Source organism: Poecilia mexicana, unplaced genomic scaffold (assembly GCF_051168715.1).
Source record: "Poecilia mexicana isolate PSO_F unplaced genomic scaffold, ASM5116871v1 scaffold_20, whole genome shotgun sequence".
NCBI classification, from domain to species: domain Eukaryota; kingdom Metazoa; phylum Chordata; class Actinopteri; order Cyprinodontiformes; family Poeciliidae; genus Poecilia; species Poecilia mexicana.
The window spans coordinates 23,641,777-23,661,213 of NW_028263389.1; the positions used below are offsets into that span (position 1 = coordinate 23,641,777).

The following is a 19,437-nucleotide window of genomic DNA, read 5'->3' on the forward strand; positions in this document are numbered from 1 at the left end:
GATGCACTAGTCTCTGATGGCATAGAAGATACAGGCCTGCTTCTGGTTCAGGTTCTGATACATTTGTCTCAGCAGAGTTGGATCCATGGCGGGGGGTTCTCTGATGGCTCGCATTTCTGTGACAGCAGAAGGCTGAGGACAATAGTCTGGAACGTTTTCCTGTTCGTTTTCGGGGTCTGCCGGCTGAAGGTTGTCGTCGCACTGTAACCTCACAACTTCAGATTCAGGAGCAAGATTACAACATTCATCAATCACATCGTCTCTGCTTTCCTCAAACTCTTCAAGGGCACTCTCAATCTCCTCCTTGTTTTTCTCATATTTATCTCTGTTTCTCTTGACAACACTTTTAACAGTTTCAAGGCGGTCTGAACCTGGTACTCGGATGCAGCCAGAGGTGTAAAAAGACTCGTAGGTAGGAAGATTGACGCTTCGAATTTCAAACTCGGACCGATGAGGAAGGTACAGTCTCAGTAATCTGGCATAAAACTGCTCCGGTTCCTTCTCTTTAGAACAATGATAGTAGCGAATGACGGAGGGCTTGTCATTTTTCCGCCTGGTCACAAATCCCAGCTGATTTAGAAGTGGTAAAACACCATTAGCGCTTGCCTTCTCTGAACTTACAAACCTGCAGGTGGCAGCGAAATCAGCCAAACACATCTCCTCATATTCTGGTGTTTCAGGCCGTGCTTTGTACTTATCTGTCAAACTTGTCATCCATATATTGAAAGAATCCAATGGGATGTCCTCCAAGAAAGACATTGGCCGGCTCATTTTTAAAGGATTCTCGTCTGTTGGTATAAACACGACACTGCGGGAACAGTTTTTCATCTTTAATCCACAGGCACGAGCCACGCACTCCTGAGCACTGATTTCTCTCTTTTTTGAGTAAGCCTGCATGATGGCTCTCATTTCATCACACTCATTGACTCGGTCCATGTTTGAATTATCCATCACTGTCTTCAAGTACTCTGAAAGTCCACTTTCTTTTTTTGTGATGTATTTCGTCAAATACTGTATACATGAGTAGGCATTTAGTATGAAAGACACATCAATGTTACTGTCCCAAGCTTTAAGCAGATGTGGATTGTAAGCATTTATCCAGCAATCTTTGGGATCACGCTTCAAGTAGATGGCAGTCTTTTTGTTCATGGTCTGAAGACAAGATTCATACTCTTGTAGTGTCAAGTGACAACGAGAAAGGATCTGCTCTAAAGTCATGGAAGCGACTTCAGGTTCGTTCAGGAGCTGCATGAAAGGCCTGAGTTTGGCTTTAGCAGATTCAGTGTCATTGTTCTCACCTGGTCTGGAGATCATCGTGTTTCTGCAGGGGGGCTTTGGAAAACCAAATCGACAACCAGAGTTCACACTCTTGAAACAAGACCTGGTGTGATTCTTACTGTGCCTCTGAACTTCAGAAACTTTCCGATACAGTTCTGGTTCTCTGTCTGGATCAGGAAGCTGTGCCGAGATGTATTTATCAACAAAATTGCACACAGTTTGATCGTCTGAGTCATCCAGCTGTGGAGCTCCTTCAACCCATAGCATCGCATGGATGTGTGGACTTCCTCTGTGCTGAAACTCAACTCTGTAAAAATAGTCAATCACTTTTCCCAAAGGCTGAGCATCTGACAGCAACAAATCTCTGAAAAGTGCCTCAACTCGCTTATCGAATAAACGCATGCAGGTGACAGGATTGGATCGCAGAATCTCAGACTTGGCGGTCCAGTCAAGAGCGTCGACATCAATTTCCTCACCTTGTTGCCTCTTTATAGCTTGAATGATTTCAGGCCATCTGAATTCCGCAGCTGAAAACGTGACAAAAAAACAGGGGGTGCCAAGTTGACGAATTATACTGAACAAGTCTTTTGTGGTTTTTTCCCAGTATGCCGGGGTTCCCCTCAGTGGCTGCATGAATCTGATTGCATCTTTATTTCTCACCAGTTTCTCAACCTCTCGTTTGTCCTGTAACATACCTGAGGTTATTCTGCGACCATCTCTGGTTCTGGTCTTTCCTTTTCGTAGCTGGATTGTCATGCTGTTATTAGCCAAGTGTATCTCTGTGACAAACTGTGCAAAAAACAAGTACGTTGGGTCTCTGGCAAAGCGATTATCAACATGAAATAGCCTTGACTTGAAATATCCACTTGGTGTGACTTTAATGAGTCTCCTTGTGTCTAAAGTGTTCTCTGATGTTGGAAATTGTACCGGAAAGCTCATGGATTCCAAATTCGGGGTCTTAAAAAAGCTGACGGGTGAATTTGATTGTGCCGGCGCCAAGCAGTATGTACTTTCAGAGAAACAAAGTATCTCTTCTGATATGTCAGGAGGCTGAAGGCATGATTCTATAGCAAATCCTCCATTTGGCAAATCACCTTCATCTCCATCATTCATCTGTTGCTGAAGTTGTTGACAATCACCGTCCTGATAATTTTCAGCCTCATTTTCTGACTCACATAAAGCATTTTTCTCATACTCGTCAATTTCCATCAGATCTGCTTCATCGTAGTCATCCTCATCCATACTTACATCACTATTGCCATCATCATCATCGTCATCATCATCAGGAAGTGTAGGGTCACAAAGCTCAGCTTCATGTCTAATATTTATGTCTCGATACTCTGGATGAATCTCCTTCAGTTTTAGTAATGCAGAGATTAGTTTGGACCAGGTTACTGTCTGAAAAAGTTGATGACCTCTGTAAGACAAACGTCGCTTCAGTTTTACTCTCATCACTTGAGATTCACTCCTAAGCCTGGGCAAGGAATTGACTGTCTCTTGAAGCTCTGATGGTACGCACACAAAATTGCCCCTTATTAATCTTTGTCTGCCTTTTGGAAGCGGAATGATCTTTGCAAACGGTATGCACTTAGCAATCAGGTGCCTTTCCAGAATATTCAAATCTGACAGCTCACTGGGAATTTCTGCCAAGTCAAGTTTGTTAGCTGCTGCTAGCGGTGGCATGCATCCTTTCTTTAAATGTCTGTGGCAGGTGTGACAAATCCACTCTTGACTTCTCTCATGAGGAACTGTACATTGTCCATCTGTGCAGCCTTCATCACAGACATGAACATACTTGCCTGTCAGACACTGTTCAACCACATCTGGTTTCTTCACATAATTTGACCTTTTACAGAGTTCTACTTGGTTTGGGAACGCAGACTTGTGACATGCAGTACAGACATAAGTCGGGCCTGCCTTAATATTTAATCTGAAAACTGAAATGGCTTCATTAATCCGTCTGTTCTCGGGTGTATCAATTTGTACAACACGTGTTTCAAGGTTCTCCGTTTCTCTCTGAGGGAATCTTTTCATCTGTCTGTATTTTCTTTTTACGTTCAGTGCACGTCTGATGTTATCTATTGTCCTAAATGAACTATCACCATGGTATCTGTCTCTCATCAGTTTTTTCATCATCTCTTTGTGTCTCAGCCTAAATTCTCTGTTTTTTGCATAAAGCTCAGTCACATAAGATCTCTGTCTCTGTCTAAATGTTGGATTATTTCTGTATAAATTTCTGATGTAGCTTTTCTGTCGTTCCTGAAATCTAGGATTATTTCTGTATAAATTTCTGATGTAGCTTTTCTGTCGTTCCTGAAATCTAGGATTATTTCTGTATAAATTTCTGATGTAGCTTTTCTGTCGTTCCTGAAATCTAGGATTATTCCTATAACATCTTCTGACATAGTCTTTTTGTCTCTGTTTAAATTTTTCATTCTCCTTATATGCTGTCCTGATGCGTGATATTTGTTTCTCTTTAAACTCAGAACTCTGTCTATACAGATTTTTCATGTACAGGTTTTTCTTCTGCTTTCTTTCAGGGTTGTTTTGAAAATTCCTTCGAGAGTCATATTTTTTCTTTGCTCTAAAAGATTCCCTTAATGCATAGTTTTCTCTTTCCTTCCTTTTTTGATTCTCTTTTTTTTGTCTTGGTTTCTCTGTCTTAAGGAGTCTCATCTTCATCTTTTTTCTTCTCGCTTTAGGACACTTTGACAGTTTCAAAGACATTTCCAAAAGTGCACTTGTTGCATTTCTTGTTTCACTGGTAACGGGAAGTACTGCATTTTCTTGTGTCACAGACGACATAAAATTAATTGCATTAGATGCATTTTCAATTACATCATCAGAAGGACTACTTGCAACAGGAGACATGACTTCAACACTGTTGTTTGACTCAAGAGCAGGAATGTTTTGTGTAAGGGAAGCAGACTCAACCTCATGTTCAACAGCATTTGGTGTCTCAGATTCATGTAACAGAGGAGACATGCCAACTGTCTCTGAAGCATCTCTCTGGTAAAATGAGAGGGGTTGGAGTTCAAATACACAAGATGATGGTACATGAAGCATTGTGTAAATTGACTTCAATCTGTGAATCATGTCAGTAAGATGGGCAAATTTTAGCATCACTGCTGTGCCAAAGTTTAAAAGACTGAATGTCATCGGCATTCCACTTCTGTTCCTTGTGTGTGGGTCAAAGTATCCATATTCACCAGATCTGCTTCTGAAAACAGCAATGCATAAACCTGACATGATCAGCAGCCCATATTGTACATCTGATGAAAAATGGCTCAATGCTTTTTCCAGGCTTGGATAAGTCTGTCCACCTCCAAACGTTCCACATACAGGGCATGGAGTCATGTCAACCTGATATGTTGACCTGCGTGCACTTACCTCATTTGGTAGCTCATCAGTTGCCAAATGGATGCTACGAGGAAATCTTTCTCTAGCCTGTCTATATACAGCGTCACCTTTATCCAGAACGAGGTCAAGATCTGATCTGTTAATTCTTTCATTCTCGTGGAAAAAAGCCAGAAACACCAAACTGTTGGCCATACACTGACTGTTCCTGTATTTTCCATATTTCAACAAATCCTGACTCCGTGAGGCACACACATGTGTCACTGATGGCTGAAGTTCTGCATTAACTCGAGACTGCTGAGCTGAACCACATCCTCTTTTCACCACGTCAGCATACGACACCTGGGATGCACTTTGCTTTCTATCTCCTGCATCATGCTGGAAAGCTGTTTGGGCAGTGTTTCTGTCAGATAGTGCTACCACACAGGATAAAGTGTTTGCACTTCTATCATTTACCTGCTGTCGTTCAAAAGACTCCCCAACACACATACCATCCCTAGCAAGCTGTCTCTGTGCAACATCGGCGTATGGTATATTCTGAAACTGCTGCTTGTTATTCTCAGAGTCAGTACCTGTCACTTGATTGCTCTGAGACTGTTTCTCCTTCTGCCATCTGAGCTTTTGAGCCTGGGAACGCTGACTCTTTCTCGGCATCGTTGATTAGACTTCTGGACAGCTCAGGCAGGAAACAGCAACTCCAATGGTCCTTGTTGTTCTTTTTATATCAAGATAAGCAGATACAACACAAAACTACACCAATGTACATACAATGAATGTATTAGTGTTGAATAGCTTAGTCAGTACAACAAACCTGTGCACAAACCTGAAGTTCAGTCCAAAGTCAGTAGCAGCAGGCAGGAACACAAATTAGGCAGCTCAGATAAGAAATGAGCTTTACTTCAGTCCAATTGAAATTTTGTTCAATAAAAATTTAGCTCAGTTGATTAATTTTGTACTGAGTACTTAAATGTATACAGATCAAGAATTTAGTTGATCTGTTTCAGAAATTATTCAAAATAGACAATTATAATCCAATTCTTAAATAGAAGTTTTTTTAAACTTCAGGTCCAAATCAGATTACTCAAAAAGACGTCTCAGATATATCAAACTTTAACGTTTTTTTCTTTTTACTGTTTTCAAATTTATGCCAATAGTGGTCTATAAATATATTTCTTCAGACAAGACCAGAGCTTTACTTAAGTCCAATTAGAATTGGAGCAATGTAGCTCAGCAGAAAGCAAACTTTGTTTTCAATTTTAAAATTTATACAGATCAAGTTTTTAGTTTACCTGTTTGAGTAATGATTTTCAGCCAATTTTTAAATGGAAGCTTTTCAAACTTATTAGATTACTCAACAATGACGTCTTAGGATTGTCAAGCTTCCCAGTTATTTACGGTGGAGAGGGGTAGACAGGAAAGACAGAGCAGTGAGAGGGGAGATTCTCTCAGATTCTCAATGATAGTCAGACGAGTTACGGATAAAACTCGATAGAAGTATGGTTTCTCAAATATATAGCCACAAAATTCATGCCACAAAATTCATGCCAAAAAATCGAGAGTAGAACTGTTCAGAGGTCACAGGACGTAAGATGCGAGGGGAAAAACAGATCTAGTTACTGGTAAACTAGATTAAGAGAGACAGGCAAACATCAATTTGGCAGTAAACTGATGGTTGAAGAAAAAAAGGGAACTCTGTCACTGATAAACCAGGTTCCTGAATTCGGAAAAACCAGGCCACCTATTGGGATGCTGGTTTTTGAAAAGATTCGTAGGAGAGTTTAGGGATGGGATAGTAAAATGCACAGAAAATGGTTTTCCAGATATGTTGGGAAGGAAGAGGAAAGAGGAAAACACAGTTGGAAAATTAAAATGCTTCCGACAGTGGTTAGACAAAAAAGGTCCGGGAACACCTGCAAGACAAAGAACAGCCAATAGACATCAAAATGAAACATTCTCAACAGAGCAGCTTCTGGGTCAGATTCCATCTGAAAAGGTTCAAACTGTGAAGAGATGCATAGCTACTACTAGTGAAATAAGCTTTGTGGTGTGAACTGGGTTGTTGCTGTGTTTTCATGACCTTTATTGAAATAGTTCAATGAATGTAGATTATGATTTTCTTACTGATTCAATACGAAATAGGATGTATCCCAGCATACAAACAGATAAAAGAGTCAGCTGCTTTAGAAGAATGTAATGCTGATTTGGACCTTCTTGATCACAGAGCTTAAAATGAGTGACAGAAAACCTCATCATGAGTCCAGAAAACAAGTCAGGGTCCTCATGTGAGCACAGCCAACATATCCTGTTTGGACCCAATTTGAAGCCAATGTTTGTAGATATGATTTTATTCAAATTGTGTGTGAGTCAGGTTGGATCAGCTGTGACGGCTCGGCTGATCCAGGTTGGAACATCCGCTCACCAGGAAGGCAGGTGTTTGGGTCCACTTCTCTCTGAGGGAGAGTAGAAACAGTTTGTTAGTAGCTGACCAAAAAACCTTCAGGAGTCCAGAACACACTTATCTGCTAAGGTTCTTTGTTGACTGTACACAAGCTGCTTTGATCTAAACATTTCTGGATTTGTCAGCTAACTTTTTTTAATCAAAGAAAGTCACACATTGCTAGTACTCACCTCACTGAGCAGAATTTGGAGGAAATGTCTTGGTAGTCAAAAAGGAGGGAAAAAAACAGTTGAATTTCATTAACAGAGGCACATACACAAAATTGACAAACGTAAAAAAAGCAGTCCTATGTTTGCATCATTCTGCTTCTGCTGTGAGCGTTTGTCCCTAATTGGGCTGGTAAGAACTTTGCAATGTACTTACCAAGAACGCGGGTGAGCAGTTTTCTTTCAGTCTGTGAAAAGACACTGTATTATCTCACAATTATTGACTTGATCAGAAAAATACACAACATGTTGGAAAGCACAGTTCATTATTAACTATTTATCTTGGAATATTTACATAAATGAATAAACTCACTACATAAATCGCGATTACAAACAGATTAATATTCCTTAATGAAATCTATTTTTCTAGCAGTACAGTACAGAAAAATGTGCACTCAACTTCACTGCAGAAATAGCTGTCTTTATACTCTTATTGGCTACGATTAACTCCGAGGATTACTGCTGAGTTTTCAAATTGAATAGAAACTGATTGAGAAGACAAACAGTAGCATGCATGGTTATGAATTATATTATACTAATTGGATACACATTCCTCATTCTGAATAGAATGGTTCAGTCAAGCACCCGTCAATATTAGCATGCTAACGGACAGTACCCATCAGAAATAGGATGGTTAGCTTTTTACAACTTCATTATGGCGATAGCTAAAATGCAATTATTAACATCTTTAAGAATGAAAATGTGTTTCATCCTTTTTTTTTTTATTATGGCAGGCCCAGTTAAAACACTGCTCACCTGCAAAGCACAACCCAAGAACAAAGCAACGTTTCCCTAACGGCCTAACAGTCAATTAACGACTGACAGTCCCAGCTTCAGGCTAACCGCTAAGTCCAATTAACTGCGACTATTACGGTTCTATTTTTTCAACTAGTTAGCTGAATAAAAGCTGACTATGAAGACAAATACTAACATACATGGTTATAAATTAGATTATTATACAATCCTCATTCTGAATAGAAGGGTTTTCAGTTAAGTTTTATAGTAGGCGTTAATGTTAGCATATAATGCTAACGGTCGGCACAATCAGAAATAGGTTTAGCTGTCTGTAACTTCATTACGTATTGCGATTCCTTAAGAAGCAATTATTAACGTCTTTAAGAATGAAACCGTCTTTCATCTTTTATATTTTTTGATTATTGCAATCCACATCTGCAAGGCACAACCCAAGAACAAACCAACGATTATCTAACGGCCCTTTAAGGGCTGACAGTCCCGGTTTCAGTTGAACTGAAAAGTCTAATTAACTCCGAGGTTACGGTTACAATTTTAAACATAGTTAGCTGAATAGAAGCTGGCCATGAAGAAATATTAACATACATGGTTATGAATTAAGTTAATTGGAAATAAACTCTTCAATTTAAACCGACAGGTTTTCATATGAGTTATACAACAGTCGTCAATTTTAGTATATGCTAATGATTGTTTGCTATCAGAAAAAAAACTACGTATAACTGTTTTCAGCCTTATTAAGTTACAGCCACATTTAGAAGCAATTATGTATTAACTCTTTGACAACAAAACCATCTGTCATTGTTTATAATTTTAATATTACAACAGACCCAATTAAAACACAGCTTACCTGTTGGGCACAAACGAAGAAGGGAGAACGTAACGGAGGAGAACGCCAAGCAAAACGTCAGAGACATTCAGGAACACTCGGAAATTTCTACTTCGATTACGACTGTGGATTTTGCATGCTTGTTAAATCAATACAAAAAAGATTTGGCACCAGTTTAAAGTCTCGTGTATAATTCCTGTTTGGAACATACCATTTTAAACTTCATTTATTTTTTATCGCTTTAGAATTAATTCTAACATTAGACTAATTATTAATTCCCTTCGTTACTCATGCCTTACTGTCGCTTTTGTTGAAAGTTCAAAATGTATTAGCATAAATTGTTCTTAAATAAAACTGCTGGCTTGTTCATCACTGTCATGAACAAAATATTAAATAAAAATATAAATTTAACTTACTGTGGGAGGGGCGGCAGGAGCTTGCTCCGCTCAGCAAATGCAGGTGACGTTCATAGAACGCCGCTTAAACCCACTCAACTGCGCATGTCCATAAGGCTGTGCCAGATATTTACACCCTGTGGTTTATACTATAAAGTATCTTTTATATCATGTAATTTAACCAGATCTAATGGGGTTTTTTCCCTTCAAAATTGCTGAATTTTCGCATTTTCCCATTCAAATGCTCAGAAGCGAAGCCGGTGAGGCAGCAGCGAGCCGAGCCTCACCTGGGATTGCGCAACCTCTCGCTAACTGCACTGGCTGCCATTCTATGGGAGCGTGTTCGTCCTGTCTGTTCGCCAGCAATAAAATGGTTATAAACATTTAATGTATTAACTGATTTTCAATTATTTAGCTTATGTATTTAATGTACTGTGTTTTTATTGTCACCAGCTGTGTGTGTAACGTGTTTCGTGTGCTGAGGAGCGATGATAAATGACATATTATTTGAGATGGCAAATGCCAGAGTAGAGGTAAGGCAGGCACTTCTCATGCCTCATCGCTGGGGGCGCTCATGAACCCAGACATTGTGACTCCACAACTGCAGAGTAAGAGATGGTAACAGCGAGCCGTCCAGCGAGCTAGCCACACAGTAGTTGCGCTGATACAGAGAGCGAGAAAGACGTGGTTTTGAGTTGCACTTTAACGGTTTCTCCCTTTGTTTTTAAGCACAGCACGGAATTAATAATATCTACATGTCTAAGTTTGATTGAGATAACGTAATTATTGTGCGGCGGCATCGGGCTATGGATGGCATGTAAAGGAATAGCCTTTTTGTACGCGTGCGCGAAATTTCCTTATGTAAACAATAACATGCAGGGGTCTGCATGTTATTGTTTACACTCGCTTTTGTTGAAAGTTCAAAATGCATTAGCATAAATTGTTATTAAATAATACTCTTTTAATCACTGTCATTAACAAAATATTAAATAAAAACTATAAATTTAACTTACGGTAGGAGAGGCGGCAGGAGCTTGCTCCGCTCAGCAAATGCAGGTGACGTTCATAGACCGCCGCTTAAAGGTGCCAGGCCGTGTGTGTGTGTGTGTGTGTGTGTGTGTGTGTGTGTGTGTGTGTGTGTGTGTGTGTGTGTGTGTGACACACACACACACACACACACACACACGGCGTGGCCGTGGCATTTTAAAGGAAGAAACCATTAAAATGCAACTTGTGTGTGTGTATACACACAAACACACACCATTAATTGTACCATCAAAGACGTACAATTAAAAATGATAAATACTGTTACAAAGCACACGCAGCTGCATGAGTTAGTGTAACAGGCTGCAAATGGTTGGACTTGACACGCAGAAAGAAAAGCCTATGAGCAATCATCTTTCCAGTCTGTGTGCAACGTGGAGCTCACTGCGCCGCTCCAAGTAAGCGGCGCAGTGAGCTATATATATATATATATAAAATAATTCCCTTCTCACCCTCCGTGGGTGGTCTCTTTCATCCTCTGAGCTCGGGTCCTCTACCAGAGGCCTGGGAGCTTGAGGGTTCTGCGCAGTATCTTGGCTGTGCCTAGAACTGCACATTTCTGGACTGAGATGTCTGATGTTGTTCCTGGGATCTGTTTGAGCCACTGCTCCAGTTTGGGGGTGACTGCCCCGAGGGCCCCGATGACCACAGGCACCACTGTGGTCTTCACATTCCAGGCCTTCTCCAGTTCTTCTCTGAGGCCCTGGTATTTCTCCAGTTTCTCCTTTTTCCTGATGTTGTGGTCACTTGGTATTGCTACATCCACCACAACAGCTTTCCTCTGTTCTTTGTCCACCACCATATATATATATATATATATATATATATATATATATATATATATATATATATATATATATATATATATATATATATATATATATATACCACATTAATGTGAGTATATTAACTTCACATTAATGTATTAGTGAGACTTAGTTGAAGTAGCAGAAGTTTGTGTGCAACCTGAATTATTTGAAAAAGTAAACTTCGGGAGGGCAAAGACTTGGTTCTGTGATGGCTTGTGATAATAAAGCTCTGTCAGCCTGAGACAGCTCATCAGTTTTTTTCTTTCACCCGAATTCTGTTTAGCATTTCTGCAAACGCAATGTCATCTTTTTGCCTCATAATAATTTCAGTTAGAGAGGTCATTTGAAAATGCTCCTGCCACAAGTCAATGTCCGCTGGATCGTGTACACACAGAGGTGTAGATTGCCGGATTAGTTTAAGCTTGTTTATTTGATTAGCTATTATAAAAAAGAAGTAAAACATTTGAAAAAAAGGCTTGAAATAGATAAATTAAAAGGTGAAACACAACAAACAACATTAAAAAAGGAGAACCATTAGAGATTAAGCAAACAGTTAAAGTTGAACAGTGAAAAAGAAAAAAAAAATTGTTTATGATTTAAAATTATTTTTTGATTATTTTCTTGATTTGTTGGCCATGTATTTCAATGTCGACCAAGATACTGCCCTCTTCCAACATCTCGTCGAATGGCTGCCAGATGTCAGCTGCAACCATGTAGGTTTCATCCGTATCTAGCAGGACTTGTCGAACAGCTGGGTTGTCCATCTCAATTATACCAATGACCACGGCTTCTTTCTTGGCCACTTTTTTTTCCTGTTAATACAGTACAAAAATATAGTATTTTATTTTAGAAATATAATCAGGTTTGTGAGTTTTCATGTTGTCATCTAAAAACGAGACCAAATAAAGAAAACCAACACCAAGGCTAAATGCCAATTAACAGTATCAACTTGCTTGATCTTTTGTTATATGCAATTTGTTACTGACAATTTACTTCTGGTTTATGTTTTTTAAGTCCAAGATCATTTGTGTTGTGCATTTCAGCAATTAGGATGTTCAAATGCTTTATATAGTAAAATATCATACAGTCAGCAACTGTAAATCAAGTAAAAACAATAAACATGACATTTTGTCACACACCATCATCAAAAACATTAACATTGTGGATGTTGGTTCCAGACCTGTGGTGCATTTATGTTAATTGTTGTTTCTCCTTTATTTAAGTCTTCCTTTGGCAATGCATAATAGACTTGAGTCAGAAAATATTGAATGGTTAACAGGATATTAAAATATATAATGAGTCATTTCAAAATTTTGAAGTTGACAAAAAAATTGCAAGCTTAGCTCTGAGCAGTGGCACTTTTCACACTTTGTGTATATCTCCAAAGTTTTGCAAATAATTTAAATTAGAATGCTTCAAATTTAAAAGACATGCACATTTCAGTTAAAACGTCTAAATCAACTTAAAATGAGAATAATTTACTTCTTCATGAATTGACATACCTCTATGGTGGTATTTGAGGTGCTCTGAAGCTGTACCCCAAAGCCAGAATTGTGGCAGCGAACGTCTAAATCAACTTAAAATGAGAATAATTTACTTCTTCATGAATTGACATACCTCTATGGTGGTATTTGAGGTGCTCTGAAGCTGTACCCCAAAGCCAGAATTGTGGCAGCGAACATGTGTCACTGACACGTGTTGGCCAATGGCCAGTTCCCTGAGGGTTACCTCTCTCCAAAGAGATAATGACATTGTACAGCTTCCCTGTAATTCAAGAATTATTGCCAGATTAGAGATTTATCCAAGAGTTTTCAAAAAGTCAACAAACAAAACCCACCAATATACCTTTCCTGACCACACGCTGCACAATTAACATGCAAGCTGGTTCATGACACAAAAGCTGGTTTTATGTCATGAACTTGACACACACACACACACACAATGTATCTATCTATCTATCTATCTATCTATCTATCTATCTATCTATCTATCTATCTATCTATCTATCTATCTATCTATCTATCTATCTATCTATCTATCTATATAGATAGATAGATAGATAGATAGATAGATAGATAGATAGATAGATAGATAGATAGATAGATAGATAGATAGATAGATAGATAGATAGATAGATAGATAGATAGATAGATAGATAGATAGATATGAGATTTAATGCCATTTCTTTAGGAGTGCCATTTGCACTCCTAAGGAAATGGCAAATGGTCTTAGGCACTTACCTTTTCTTTATCCAAATATTATTTGTTTTAAAAAGAATTGACTACTGCAGCTTTGAACAAGTCTTAAAACAAGCTATTATACCTCCTTCAGCCGCATTGTCCTTATTGGCACTTTCATCTTTCCAGACTGGACCAACCTGACTGCAGCAAACTGAGAAGTACAAAGAAAAGTACTTTTAGACTAACCCTAACCCTGTAATGGGGCCTTTCATGTTATCTTGTACCCAGTTTAGATTTACAGTTAGCAAATTAAGTCCTCTCTTATGGAAAAAATTATAAAAAAAATGTAAGAAAAATTATACCTCCACAATTTCGCCTTGTACCGTCATCAGACCTTTTACGTCCGCAGCTTTCTCCAGAGTGGTGAGTGGTGCAGGTGGATTGAATATGGCCTCTGCTTTTTCAAGTATCTCTGGTGTGCAATGCACTTTGGGCCCTTTAAAAAACTGAGTAGCCGGCGTCACATTAATCATGAGGGGCGGCTCTGTGCCCCGGAGGTTGTATCCCCTCAGCACATATGACTGTCCTTCACACAAGGTTTTGGAGTATTTTTCAAAAATTAATAATTTAGCAACGGTTTTTCCGTCGCTTATGGTTATAATTTGTTTTTTTTTTTTTTTGCAACGCCTTTGCGGCTCCATCCACCACATCCCAGCTGATTACTCTTTCTTCTTCATGTATTTTTATGATGTAAATGTTCACTGGTGGCGGTCTGTAATATGGTGTGGGTGTGTGATTTGTTATGTCACTTAAAGCCATCCTAGGGGGAAGTAAAGGATAGAAACAAAATGTCAATATTAAAAAACCCCATCAGCAGTCAACAGTGTCACCTCCTCAGCCCCACACTTTAATGGAGCAAAGGACACACATTAAAGCGAAGAAGCCATTTACCACCCAATAAACAGCAGGTTCAACTGAACAGGCAAATGGTTGAAGAATTGTTCAACAGTTTACAGCAGGCAAACACCTGATAAACGGTTTAACCATTGAACCAAAATCCATGGGCGTAGGTTTGGGTAGGGACGGTAGGGACATGTCCCGACCAATATTCACGGGATATGAAAAAGTCCCGACCAATTTTTGCCATATTGGCTCAAAGAACGTGGATCTACGATCTTTGATTAGCAGCAACAGGCGGTGCGCGGAACGGAAGCTTCTTAGTTTGACATTTATTATGAGCCTCCGAGACCGTGTCGGAACGGTGCTGTCGGGGGGAGGGGGAGTCAGTTGAATCGTCGGACGTTCTTTGATTAGCTGCAAAAGGCGGCGGCTAGCTGGGCACACGCGTCTCCTTCTGAGTCTCCGAGACCATGTCGCCACCAAAAAAGAAAAGGACAGACATTATAAGTTATTTCGCTACGTCGGCTGTAAGTACAGTGAGTGGACCCATAAGTTAGATATCTATCACGCAACGCATTTGTTGTAAAGTCCGGTGTTTAGTAAGGTCAGCACTGAATGTGAGGTAGAATAGGTCTGTTAATTATGTAATATTTTTTCACATAGGATGCTCAGACAGCAGGACAAGGGGCAGAGCAGAACGATGGAGAGGTGGCTGGAGCTTCAGGGCTCCAGGTGAGGTGTTAGTTCTCAGATATGAAATATACTGTGAAATTATCTCAGTAAATATGGCATTTGAAGTGTTAGTCTTAAATTAAGTTAAGCTAGCGTGAATACAAACCAGGTTACGCTTTGTTTGCTCTATAGGAGGCTGTCAGTGTGAGTGCCAGTGACCAGGGAGTATCCAGAGGATATTTCTTTTGATCTTACTTGTAACGTTTGCTGAATTTTGTAAAGGAAAAAGTAAAGTGTTCTTGAACTGATCTGCTGAGTATGACTGTATCTGGTTGTATACACAAGATGTATGATATGGTTATGGTTGGGGGGAGGGGGTTATTAAGCCAATGTGGTTCCCCCCCCCTTCTCAAAAATGTTCGGTGCTCTTCGGCATTTCACTGTGCTGGAGGGGGAGGGGGGGGGTGTCAAGGTCCCCACCAAAACTTAGACCAAACCTACGCCCTTGCCAAAATCTTAACCGGCTGTTTGCCTGCAAACCGCTATTCAACGGCTGGTAAACCGTTTTCCCCGAAGAAGTCACAGTTAGGCTTCGCCCAACGGCTGTTAATAAACAGGCATTCTGTTTAACTGTTTAGTAGTTTAACCTCCGCCCAACGGATGCTTTAACGGCAAGTTAAAACCGGTGGTGCCGCCATTGAAACTTAATTACCATTAAAATGTTCAAGTTATACATTTCCACAAATATAAAAGCTAGTTATTGGAATTATTATTATTATTATTATTATTATTATTATTATTATTATTATTATTATTATTATTATTATTAAAAGCGGCTGTTAAATCTCACCTGGGAGGACCGATAGACCTAAACATTAAAGGCTGTTTGCTACAACTCAACGGGCTGACCCTCCCGTTGGACCCAGGTGGGGGGCTCCCGATTCCACAAGTAGAAAAAATATATATACTGAAATCTCCAAAACTTTAAACAGATTTTATTTTTAATTTCTAAGAGAAAAAAGTACAAATTAATCAGCCAAAACAAATCCAATAACTGACTTTTTACACTTTACGCGTCATGAAACAATAATCAACAAATAAGTAAAATTGTAACATTTCACTTCCGATTCGATGTTATTAATTTGTTATTGAATTTACCTACAGCTTGAAACATATAAGCATAGAAATTAACCTAGACATTAAGAATTTTGACAAAACTTACTTCTCTCGTCTTCACGCTGAAAATGACCAACGGCGATTTGGATGGAATGTATTTATAGTGCTCACGAGCGTCTTCACAGCCAGCCAAATAAGGAATGCAACATTTACAGTCAGTAGCCAGATTCGATTCCCAGTAGTGATTAATTAATTGTTTTACTTTCACAAGGAGAAAGTATTTCGCTCCTCTGTAAATATTTTTGGAACACATAAATCAAGGGAATTTTTCAAATTGACGGCACAATACATACATATATATATATATATATATATATATATATATATATATATATATATATATATATATATATATATATATATATATATATATATATATATATATATATATTTTTTTTTTTTTTTTTAACATTCTTTTATTGTCACCATTTATTCACGTTGTTTCCACATATCAATTGCAGTCCTCCCTCTCCAATGTCCACCGGACTCTCGGTTGCTGTCAGCTGTTCTTTGTTTGGGATTCGCTTCAGTGCTATGACTCTGTGATCTCTGATTGGCTGCCTGCAACAGACAGGAAAACACCCCGCACATCAAACCGGGCCTGTCAGCAATTGCGGGCGTTTTGTTAGATATTCTGCGCCCACAGAGTCATTGCCACATCTCTCCTTAAAAATCCTTTTTTTTGTCTTCTTTTTCCTGCACTTCCCATATCTATGCCTTAGGTACACGACAATTCTTTTCAGTCGTCGCAACTGTTTAATCCATTGTTAGCATGTCATAAGCACTTTTTTCTGAGCCGCCTTTAAACACAACACGAGCGCTAAGACGGTCTTGTAGTTTCATCAAGAAATCTATTGTCAAAGTGGGAAGTGTTAAACTATGAACACACTTTAAATGGCGTTTTAGAAAATGGTTTTATACTAATTAGCAGTAGCCAAAATTAGTACAAAACCTGAAATCTTTAAAAATGTTGATGTAACAAAAAGCATAAATTAGCAGGAGCTGAAATTATTACAAAACCTGAAATTAAAATTCTACTTTCACAAGGAGAAAGTAATTGCTATTATCTGGAAATATTTTTGGATAAATCATACATAAATCAAGGGAATTTTTCAAATTGAAGGCACTATAATTTTTTTGGTAAATAAAAAATTACCAAGTTGCTCCGATAGTATTTTTCCACCATTTTGTTTTTATGTTTTTGCAAATAATGACCTATTAAATATTTAAAGTGCTTGTACTGGTACCAATGTAAACTCAATACAGTAACCACAGCTGGTCCAAAAGTAAAAAGTGACGTTATTACAGTAGTTTTTAACTATCTATATGTATGTGTGTGTGTGTATATATATAAAATTAAAAAAAAAAAATTCCCCTCTCACCCTCCGTGGGTGGTCTCTTTCATCCTCTGAGCTCGGGTCCTCTACCAGAGGCCTGGGAGCTTGAGGGTTCTGCGCAGTATCTTGGCTGTGCCTAGAACAGCACATTTCTGGACTGAGATGTCCAGAAATGTGCATATATATATATATATATATATATATATATATATATATATATATATATATATATATATATATATAGATGGATGGATGGATGGATGGATGGATAGATAGATAATCAGTGATGTGCTGTCAGATGAGGCAGGAGAGCCAGAGCCACACCTGTCATCATGGAAATATAATATATAACAATAAAATCATTTATAAAGATTTTTTCACCCTGTGGTTTGTCCTATAAAGTCCCTATTTATCATTTGACTAAAATATGATGATGTTTTTTCTTCAAAATCGCTGAATTTTCCCATTAAAATGCTTGGAAGCGAAGCCGGTGAGGCAGCACCGAGCTGAGCCTCACCTGTGATTGCGCAACCTCTCGCTAAGAGCACCGGTTGCCATTCTATGAGAGCAGCTCCTCATGTCTGTACGTCGCCAATAAAATGGTTAAAAACATTTAATGTATGAACCTATTTTCCATAATTTAGCTTATGTATTTAATGTACTGTGTTTTTATTTTCACCAACTGTGTGTGTCAACATGTTTCGTGTGCTGAGGAGCGATCATAAATGGCATATTATTTGAGACGGCAAACGCCATACAGATTAGAGGTGAGGCAGGCAGTTCTCATGCCTCATCGCTGGGGGCGCTCATGAACCCAGACATTGTGACTCCACAAGTGCAGAGTAAGAGATGGTAACAGCGAGCCGTCCAGCGAGCTAGCCACACAGTAGTTGTGCTGATACAGAGAGCGAGAAAGACGTGGTTTTGAGTTGTACTTTAACGGTTTCTCCCTTTGCTTTTAAGCACAGCACGAAATTAATAATATCTACATGTCTAAGTTTGATTGAGATCACGGAATCATGAATGGCATGTAAAGGAATAGCCTTTTTGCCCCCCAGCATTGTAGCATGCGAGAAATTTCCTTAGAAATTTATATCTATCTATAGATAGATCGATCGATCGATCTATCTATCTATCTATCTATCTATCTATCTATCTATCTATCTATCTATCTATCTATCTATCTATCTATCTATCTATCTATCTATCTATCTATCTATCTATCTATCTATCTATCTATCAAATTAGTACAGATCCAGAAATATTTGAAGGAGTGAAACTTAGTAAAGGTTTTGCAGATTTCAGCTGAAGAAGCAGAAGTTTTTGTGCAACATGAATTATTTGAAAAGTCAAAAAGTGAAACAGCGTAAAAATATCATAATTAGCACAAGAGGAAATTAGTGCAAAACCATAAATAGTTGAAACAGTTGAACAGTGAAACAGCAATAAGCTTACATTAAGGGAAGCAGAAAAACCAGAAATATTTGAATTAGTAAAACAGCAAAACCACAAGCAAAAAGGATCAGAAGAAGCAGAACATTTTCATATATTAATTGCTGAAATTGAATAAAAATTGCAGAAGAAATTAGAAGATAGTAAAAACCAGTAGGACCAGAAGGGAAAACAGAAAAGCAGACTTGCAGAATGCGTAGAAAGAGATAAAAACAGTGGAAGATGAAGGCATCTTCATCTTGAAAAGGTGAAAGGTAGTAAAACCAGTGGAAGGCAGTAGAAACCAGTAGAACCAGAAGGCAAAACAGAAAAGTCGACTTGCAGAATGCATAGAAACAGATTAAAACAGAGCACAAGACAAAAATACATTGAAAGAATAGGAGAAAGTGTGACATGGTTGTACTCCAGAAGAGTTTGACAGAAAACAGTAAGACCTGTAGCAACAAAACTTATAATTCCATAAAGTAGACACATGTAGCTACATTTTAATGCATAAATTATTTCTCTACAGTGAAATATGTATGAACAGCATCATTTTGTTTGTCAAAAAGCAGAAAAAAGTTCAAAAACGGCAGTTACTACAGTGTACACTCT

The 19,437-nt window shown here is 38.5% G+C and overlaps 1 protein-coding gene and 2 long non-coding RNA genes across 4 annotated transcripts; 1 reads left to right on the plus strand and 2 right to left on the minus strand.

Annotated features, from left to right (window-relative positions):
• Window positions 1-6: 6 nt before the first annotated feature.
• LOC106911387 (uncharacterized) lies at window positions 7-10,354 on the minus strand. Its single transcript, XM_088001655.1, has 2 exons — window positions 7,264-10,354; window positions 7-7,085 (listed from the first exon to the last, which is right to left on the minus strand). The coding sequence occupies exon 2, from the start codon at window positions 5,287-5,289 to the stop codon at window positions 7-9; it is 5,283 nt and encodes a 1,760-aa protein (XP_087857781.1). The 5' UTR covers window positions 5,290-7,085; window positions 7,264-10,354.
• Window positions 10,355-12,742: 2,388 nt separating this feature from the next.
• On the minus strand, window positions 12,743-14,379 carry LOC148153492 (uncharacterized). Of its 2 annotated transcripts, XR_015761626.1 has the most exons (3): window positions 13,669-14,379; window positions 13,449-13,517; window positions 12,743-12,890 (listed from the first exon to the last, which is right to left on the minus strand). It is a non-coding gene; the product is annotated as an uncharacterized LOC148153492 (long non-coding RNA). The 2 variants fall into 2 exon arrangements; XR_015761625.1 differs by having other exon boundaries at window positions 13,449-14,379.
• A 3,615-nt stretch (window positions 14,380-17,994) lies between these two features.
• Window positions 17,995-19,207, plus strand: LOC148153493 (uncharacterized). Its single transcript, XR_015761624.1, has 2 exons — window positions 17,995-18,322; window positions 18,853-19,207. It is a non-coding gene; the product is annotated as an uncharacterized LOC148153493 (long non-coding RNA).
• The last annotated feature ends 230 nt before the right edge of the window (window positions 19,208-19,437 follow it).

What these genes read in the sequence shown, in the direction of transcription:
- LOC106911387 (XM_088001655.1), bottom strand. Translation starts at nt 5,289, where the DNA reads ATGCCGAGAAAGAGTCAGCGTTCCCAGGCTCAAAAGCTCAGATGGCAG.